General features: G+C 34.8%; 1 protein-coding gene across 1 annotated transcript; it reads left to right on the top strand.

Annotated features, from left to right (window-relative positions):
• Positions 1–732: 732 nt before the first annotated feature.
• LOC143244452 (actin-3-like) lies at positions 733–8,682 on the top strand. Its single transcript, XM_076489139.1, has 5 exons — positions 733–973; positions 5,133–5,266; positions 5,413–5,652; positions 6,194–6,440; positions 7,858–8,682. Exons 2-5 carry the CDS (start codon positions 5,141–5,143, stop codon positions 8,373–8,375), a joined length of 1,131 nt encoding a protein of 376 aa, XP_076345254.1. The 5' UTR covers positions 733–973; positions 5,133–5,140; the 3' UTR covers positions 8,376–8,682.
• The last annotated feature ends 578 nt before the right edge of the window (positions 8,683–9,260 follow it).

Below are 9,260 nucleotides of genomic sequence, written 5' to 3'. Positions count from 1 at the left end.
TACGTATGTTACACCAGAAAGTAAATCAAAACTTTTAATGTCAAATTTAATTAAAGGTAATTTAAATTCAAAGATCAGATTTTAAATTATCACTGAACTGTCTTTTAAAAAACAGAAAAATAAACGTTTAAAACAGTAAGAATATGTTTTATAAATAGTTCGATAGTTAATTTGATTATTTTGTTGTAAACTTGCACGATGGGGTTAGACTTCCATCTTTAGCATTACAAATCCTCAAGGGTAACCCAAAGCTACTGGAGAACGGTCAATTTGCATAAATTAGATATTTCATCAAAATCTGGACACTTGTAATACATTATTATGATGGATACTTATTCTACATATTGAAACTGTTTATTTTTAATACAAACCGTACCGTACGATTAGTTATTGAGAAAACAAAACGTTAAACCTACTTTTGGTCATCAATGAGTGAAACAAAAGATAAAATGTGAAACACTTTAATAACTTGTGCCCATGTAAGGTAATTTATATCGAAACAACACTGATAAAAAATCGATGCAGGTCTTATCACATGATTTTTTATCATAGCAAAATTACGTAGAACGTGGTCATAGAAACAACAGTTTCTGTAATAATCCTGTTTATCAGTAAGGTTGTTTTTTTGTTTCAAAACTAACTGACGTACTTCTTACAACAGAACATACGTGGGTTTGGTTTAACCATCACCTTTATATCTATTTATTCATACTGACTGATAATAGTTGGTTATAACTATACATGGCTATGTTGCGTCACAGTTCATATGATGCATTTTGTTGATTTTTGACAAACGTGCGTAGTGTTATATTAACATCAGTACGTACACGTGACGGTATGATAACGGTGTTCATGACAAATAAGTTTCCGTGCAGGTTTGATGATTCAGTATATAACTTACCCCACAGTGCTGTTCTTAATCTTCATTTAGCGGATATCAGAGGTTGAAAATCTACAAGTTTTTCCAAAACAGGTATGTGTTCAGTTTTAATATCATAATGTCTGCCAGATGGTTAGGGCTCTCGACTTGGAATCTACCGGTTGTCGGTTCGAATCCCCTATCCCACCAAATACGTTAGTCCTTTCAGCCATGGGGGCGTTATAACATGGTAAATCCTTTTTTGTCCCCCAATGACATAGCGATATATCTGTGAACTTATACGGCTCGAAACCATGTTTCGATATCCGTGGTGGGAAAAGCACTGATACCCCATTGTGTAACTTTGTGCTTAGCTATAAATAAAGTCATAATATATCCAAGTTCAAATAAGTTTCTCAAGCTCTTGGAGTTATTAGGTGCACTCAGTATTAAAATAAACCCAGTAGGTGTAGATAAATAAATATATCTAATTGTTCCTCAGTTTATTTCACAGAGCCATCGTATTTAAAAATACGATCAAGTTGTATTTAACAGTACCATAAAACAAAAATATAATAACTTACTGTTTATCTATACCTATGTCGCAATTATCTTTTCATATTATAACGGCGATACTTAAGCTGACATAATGCTTACGTTTATAATTTAACTTCACAAGTTGGGCGTTAGCGTGCTGGGCTGCGGATCCAAGGTTTTCATACTGTGATGTCACTGAATATGCTCCGAATATTCATAAAAATAATCTAGCAACCTTAGAGTGGTATATAGAAATATTCTTGAATTCAACTTCTTGGCGACACATACTCAGCAAATGGTAACTAACTGGCCTAATTTGACCAAAGAACTTAAAACCAGAATGATTTAGAGTTGCAATTCAATTCATAAAATCAATACCAAATGAATTTCATTACTATCTTAAATGTACGGACATGTGTTTAGTTGTTTAAATTACAGCCAGTCAAAGATTTGGATGCACAGTGTTTATAACATATATAATTAATGGATAAAATTCAATTCAAAATATTCACATCGAATATGCCAAACAATAAACGTTCTAATAACAAAGAAAAAATCACAAATTATTTAAATTCAAACTACTTTCAAATGTTTCTTAATAAAATAATTCTCAGTAAATATTTTAATGGTTATTATAAAACCAACGTCCCCCAGTGGCACAGCGATATGTCTGTGGACTTACAATGCTATAAACCGGATTTCGATACCCGTGGTGAACAGAGCACAGATTGTAGCTTTGTGCTTAACTTCAAACAAACACAAAATCGAAATGAAAAACAACCAAAAAGTTCTTCTGACTTTGGTTTCTAGGCTGATTTATTCTAAATATTAAATTCTCCGTTTGGCCAAGTACCCCGCTGGGACAGCGTTACGTCTGCGGATTTACAACCCAAATATCAGGGATTCGATTCTCCTCAGTGGACACAGCAGATAGCCCGATGTAACTATGCTATAGGCAAAATACCCAAACACCTGTGTAGCCAATGTAATTTTCACCACATGCTGTATATTTTAACACATAATTACAGTTTTTAGAATTGCAGTAGAAAGAACTATTGGTATTAAGTATAATAACTTCATATGCGTTTCTAATAATATTAGTACTAGTAATATAACTATACATAGCAAATATTACTCAGAGTAAGACCTAGTTGACATGTTATTACTGTAATACCTTCTTGTCTACTGTCACTGTTTTGTTTGTAACAAAGTGAACGTTGTTAACGTACCTTAAATATTTATTTTAACGTGTATAGAGTGGACAGTTTTAAAATCTAAATAAATTAGTAATTGGTCAGTTTATAAAGACTGTCTGGTTCCAAACAGTTTTTACCAGATACTTTAATCAGTATCAAAATATTTCAACAGTGAATTTAATGTCTAAATCTCCAATTCAAGATTGTTTAAAACTTGACTACTATTGATCCGGTTTAAATCATGGCACGGCCTGGTGGTTTGCGAGCTCAACTCGCAATACGCGGATCGCGGGTTCGAATCCTATCACCGAACGCTCTCGCTCTTAGAATGAGACGGTTAATTCGTTGGTAAAAAGTAGCCCAAGCGTTCGGAGGTGTTGATTAGTTTTCTTCTCTCTAGTCTACCATTTCTAAATTAGGGACGGATAACCTTTCAGTAATTTTGCGTGGAATTCAACAAACATCTTATCTGATGGTTATTATAGACAAAATACGCGGCTCGTAGAACGATTTTTAGTTGTTTTTTCCAAGTACAAACGTTTAGCTTATAGCTACAACATATCTTGATTGATTTAAGATCTAATTACAGTTTTGGACTCACAGAAGTCAAACTCTCTTGTATTTGACCATTTCCAAGGTCTCATGGATTAATTTAATTTAATCCTGTCTAAAATAATTTCTATTTGAGGATAGGGTCGTAGCGATCTGGCCCGGCCTGGCCAGATGGGTTAAGGCGTTCGACTCGTAATCTGAGGGTCACGGTTTCGAATCCCCGTCACACTAAACATGTTCGCCCTTTCAGCCGTGAGGGCGTTATAATATTACGGTCAATCCCACTATTCGTTGGTAAAAGAGTAGCCCAAGAGTTGGCGGTGGGTGGTGACGACTAACTACCTTCCTTCTAGTCTTACACTGCTAAATTAGGGACGGCCAGCGTAGATAGCCTCAGTGTAGTTTTGCGCGAAATTCAAAACAAACAAAACATAGCGATCTTCATGAGTAATAAAATTGAGTTAGGTAGACGTGCGCTCCCACGCTTGGTATTAGTGACGCATAAAAATGTAGCTAATAAAAGGGGGAGGGGGAAGTGTGTGTTTTCTTATAGCAAAGCCAATTGGGCTATCTGCTGAGTCCACCGAGGTGAATCGAACCTCTGATTTTAACGTTGTAAATCGTAGACTTACCACTGTACACTAGCGGTGGAGGGGGGAAAGAGTCTCGTAGATTAATTTACTCTAATCCAACCTAAAAAAAATTCAAATCCCGCAACTATTGATTATTACCTTTTGTTCACTTTTAATTTCACAGATTCGATTAAAAATTCGAACAATGATGCCACTGAATATGCTCTACGTTTTTCACTGTAAGTACGTTATAAAGTTAACTGTATTCGATCTTTTTTCTTTTTTATTTTGCGAACAATAAGAGGTCAAAATCCTACTGTTACCATTAGAAACAGAATGTGTTTTATAAAGTGGTGTTCAAGTTGAAACATCCAATCCAATTTCTATAAATTCTAGTTTTCAACACTCAGCTACAAACGTAACTGTGGATTTTCTTATTGTTAGTTTACAAAAGTACCTTTTGACTTCAGTTATTAAATAACAATCTTTGAAATATCGGAATACTGATACTTTCTTAAATTTAACCTCTTGGCGACACATTATTTACAAATGGTTTGTTTGTTTGTTTGTTTTTGAATTTCGTGCAAAGCTACACGAGGGCTATCTGCGCTAGACACCCCAAATTTAGTAGTGTAAATTACAAATGGAAGTGACAGGATCTAATTTGATCAGGTCCGGCATGGCCAGGTGAGTTGGGCGTTCGACTCGTAATCTGAGGGTCGTTGGTTTCGAATCCCCTTCACACCAAACATGCTCGCCCTTTCAGCCGTGGGAGCGTTAAATAGTGACGGTCAATCCCGCTATTCTTTGGTAAAAGAGTAGCCCATGAGTTGGCGGTGGGCGGTGATGACTAACTACCTTCCCTCTTGTCTTACACTACTAAATTAGGGACGGCTAGCGCAGATAGCCCTCGTGTAGCTTTGCGCTAAATTCAAAAACAAACAAATAAACTAATTTGACCGAAAAACTTCAACAAGAACGAATGATCTAGAATTAAAATCATAATAATAAAGTCAATACAATGATAATGTAATTACAACTTTAACGTACAGGTCTATATCTAGTGTTTAAAAATATAAAATTACTAAGTTTTAGTACACTAATAATCAGGGCCGGCCTGAGGATTTGAGGTCCTATGACTCGTGTGAAAAAGAATCTCCTTTTTATCCACGATAACCATTTTAAACAATGGTGCAAGGATTTGAGAATACATTTTAAACGAGTAGTAATAATCCAAATTCAATTTAAAGGACTCATTACTTAATAACTTCAAACCATTCTCAGTTACTTTTAGTAATAAATACAAACGGGAAAATTCACAAGACTTAAGACGATATATATAAATATTCTCATATGTATATACATATGAGAATATTTTATGTGACTGAGTTCTTATTTTTTTTTACACTTCCTTAGAAACCACAATGTGCGACGAAGACATTGCTGCCCTTGTAATTGACAATGGTTCCGGTATGTGCAAAGCTGGTTTTGCCGGAGATGATGCTCCCCGTGCTGTGTTTCCTTCCATCGTTGGCCGTCCACGCCACCAGGTATGTCATATTTTTCTAACGTTTTAGCGTATTAATAATGCCACTGTACCTTGTTAAAATAAAGTAAATTTGTCTCTATCAATCCAGTGTGTGAAATACCACACTTGAGTTGCTCACTTATTCTTATATTTCAACACATCATTTAGGGTGTAATGGTCGGTATGGGACAGAAGGACAGCTATGTCGGGGATGAGGCCCAAAGTAAACGAGGTATTTTGACCCTGAAGTACCCCATAGAACATGGTATCGTCACTAACTGGGATGACATGGAAAAGATATGGCATCACACCTTCTACAACGAACTTCGAGTGGCCCCTGAGGAGCACCCTGTTCTTCTAACTGAAGCACCCCTTAACCCTAAACTGAACAGAGAAAAAATGACCCAGGTTTGTAGCAAAAATAAAAACAAATTATAAGTTAAAAGTTAGAATTTAAGCAATATAAATACTGGATTATTTTGTCTGATTTACCAAAGTATTTAAATTATTAATAAAACGATAACCTATTTAGCTAAGAGACCACAGATAATATATCTTGTTAACAGATCTGTTTCTACCCTTAGCGGGATATCACTTTCTTCGAAGATAAGGAAATTGTTCAAATTATTTTATACTTTAAACTTAATGTTTAGGCTAAGCGCTTCTCAAAGAAAACAAAGTCATGGTAACTGGGTACCCTGAAGGTCGTAATTTTTTTTAAAATTCTAATTTATAATAAAAAATTAAACAACTTATCTTGACTTCCAAAATATAACCTGTTATTTCTTCAACGGAATAAATTCACTATTGCGCGGCTATAAATCGTCACTGAAGGGTGAGTGGGCGAGGATTTAGTTTGGTTTTAACTTTATGAAATTTCATTTTGGACACTGCTTTTCACAAATGTCTATTTTAAACCTGGAAATGATTATTCTCATCTTGTCTACAGATTATGTTTGAAACTTTCAACACTCCTGCCATGTACGTATCTATTCAGGCTGTGTTAGCCCTCTACGCTTCTGGCAGAACCACGGGCATCGTTATGGATTCCGGTGATGGTGTTACTCACTGTGTTCCAATTTACGAAGGGTATGCCCTACCTCATGCTATTCTTCGACTGGATCTAGCTGGTCGAGACCTCACTGATTATCTTATGAAAATCTTGACGGAGCGTGGATATACATTTACAACAACAGGTTTGCGATTTGTTTTTCTTTCCGTTACTATTATGCATTATCAACAGTTTTCCGTGTGTAATCTGCATACACACATTCATTATCAAAACAACCCTGAAAAAACTAAAATACAAATGTTACCGTCGGAACTTATAATTTAATTTATTTCTTCAACTATCAGAATAAAAACTCAAAGACATATTTTTTTAATACTATAAATATATGATGTGTTACTGTTGGGCTAGAAATTATTATATGATAGGTATCCGTGACTTGTTGACGATAAATAAACAATACGCACTTGTTTTCAAAGTAATGACCCGGCATGGCCAGGTGATTAGGACGTTCGACTCATAATCTGAAGGTCGCAGGTTCGAATCCTCATCACAACAAACATTCCCGCCCCTTTTAGCCGTAGAGGGCGTAGTAATATCTCGGTCAATCCCACTATTCGTCAGCAAAAGAGTAGCCCAAGGGTTGGCGGTGAGTGGTGATGACTAGCTGCCTTCCCTCTAATCTTACACTGCTAAATTAGGGACGGCCAGCGAGAAATTTAAAAACAAACAAACATCAAGGTAATGTATATATACATATATATTCGAACAAATTAAACGTAGGTGCAACAAATTCTTCACACTGTAGAGATTATAAGCACATCAAAAATACTATATATATATATATATATATATAGTGTTTTTTATAGCAAATCCACATCGGGCTATCTGCTGAGCTCATCGAAGGGAGTTGAACCCCTGATTTTAGCGTTGTAAATCCGTAGACTTACCGCTTTACTAGCGTGGGGCGTATGTATATGTATATATGATATTTTTCTTGTGAAAAGTCCATTTACGCCTATTCAATTACTTTATAATTTCATTTGACAAGCCATACTATAATCTATATTAATATCGCCAAACTATTCAAATATAATTCTCTTACTTTATCGTCGAGTTACCACAGTTATATCTTATACTTTTAAACTTGCGCTGTACTCTTTTCTTTATTGAAAAAATAAACTTTCCTTCTTATATATTTTTTCTACTGTTAGTTTTCTTCCAAGATATTAATTGTTAAGCCTTTCTCTATACTTTGGCCGATCTTTTTCTCTTAACTTTATCCCTATGTCTGCTCTCGTCTAATGTTTTCCGCTCATCTCATACTACTTACATTTATTGTTAAATCGTCTGTTCACTGCAGTTCATACTAAAAAGAAAGATACTACAGTATCATTGTAATTCGCTTTGTGACAGCACAAGCAGTTTGTAAATACATAAAATTGTTATTGAATAACTTGTATAAATGTACGATTAAATTTGCCATTTTATATGCACTTTTCACTTATTTAATTATAATTACTTGTTTCCATTTAATTTGTACGAATGTTTGAAAATAGTTTTCCTTCATATATTCAACATGTAATTGTTTGTTTTGTCCATAGCTGAGCGAGAAATTGTTCGTGACATCAAAGAGAAACTTTGTTACGTCGCTCTGGACTTCGATCAAGAGATGAACACAGCTGCCTCTTCATCCTCCTTAGAGAAATCCTACGAGTTGCCTGACGGGCAGGTAATCACTATTGTTAATGAGAGGTTCCGCTGCCCTGAGGCCCTCTTCCAACCTTCCTTTTTGGGTATGGAGTCTTCGGGCATCCACGAGACCACCTACAACTCCATTATGAAATGTGACGTTGATATCCGTAAAGACTTATATTCCAACGTTGTTCTGTCTGGTGGTTCCACAATGTATCCTGGTATTGCTGATAGAATGCAGAAAGAAATAATCTCTCTCGCCCCCAGCACCATGAAGATAAAGATAATCGCTCCCCCTGAAAGGAAGTATTCTGTCTGGATCGGTGGGTCCATCTTGGCTTCTCTGTCCACTTTCCAACAGATGTGGATCTCCAAACAAGAGTATGACGAGTCTGGTCCCAGCATTGTCCACCGCAAATGCTTTTAAACATAATTTGAAGAGCTAAATTATCAAATGTTGTATAATAATAAATGAAATATATATTTATTCATCCTAATTAAAATAACAATGAATTTAAAGGTTTGCATTTTAGAAATCATAAAATGTTCTCATTTTTGTAACTTAGGAGTTAAAAAGAAAATATTTTTAACATCCTATACAATGAATACTAAACGTAAGTTAAAAACGTTTGAAGTTTCAGTTTATAATATTTAAGAAATTTGTACCTACTATATTGTGATAAATTGTAACAAGATGTACACACTGTATAAACGTGAAATTACTAAAATGACAATTTTCCACATTTTGCTCAACTTCTCATAAGAAATACTACATAGTCGACAAAATTAAAAGTTTTGGTTTGTTTGAAATTAAGCACAAAGCTACACAAAGAGCTATCTGTACTCTACCAACCACGGGCATAAAAATCCGATTTCTTGTGATGTGAGTCAGGAAAAACATATTTAGAAATACATTTTTTTTGTAGCTGACAAATGCGTTTTAAGATTCGATTTTAGCTGTATTTTTTGTATTATTAACTGTAATCCGTGGGAAATTAGTGCTTACCTTTTTATAAATATCAATTAAAAGTATGCAGGAAATCACATTAGTTGACAAACCTTCAGCTTTTGACACGAGTGTGCATTTTTGGTACTTAACGCCATTATAGTTAGGCTTACACGAATTCACTGAAATTGGTTCTCTGATGTTTATAAACTAAGTAAGTTGAGATTGATATTTCGTATATTAGCTATATGGTAAGCAAAGAAAAATGTTAGTGTTGAATAATAACTATAAAGAAGTTTGGGTTATGTGGAGGCTCTAGAGTTTACGCAATCTTTGTTTTTCCCTATGAAAATAACAAGGATATCA

This window comes from Tachypleus tridentatus, chromosome 2 (assembly GCF_004210375.1).
Source record: "Tachypleus tridentatus isolate NWPU-2018 chromosome 2, ASM421037v1, whole genome shotgun sequence".
Lineage (NCBI taxonomy): Eukaryota > Metazoa > Arthropoda > Merostomata > Xiphosura > Limulidae > Tachypleus > Tachypleus tridentatus.
Note: the sequence above shows the minus strand (reverse complement) of the source record. Positions and strands in the feature narration are given on the sequence as shown.

What these genes read in the sequence shown, in the direction of transcription:
- LOC143244452 (XM_076489139.1), top strand. Translation starts at nt 5,141, where the DNA reads ATGTGCGACGAAGACATTGCTGCCCTTGTAATTGACAATGGTTCCGGT. An exon ending in TTGGCCGTCCACGCCACCAG is followed by an intron (nt 5,267 to 5,412) that starts GTATGTCATATT and finishes CACATCATTTAG; the next exon opens with GGTGTAATGGTCGGTATGGG. An exon ending in ATATACATTTACAACAACAG is followed by an intron (nt 6,441 to 7,857) that starts GTTTGCGATTTG and finishes TTTTGTCCATAG; the next exon opens with CTGAGCGAGAAATTGTTCGT.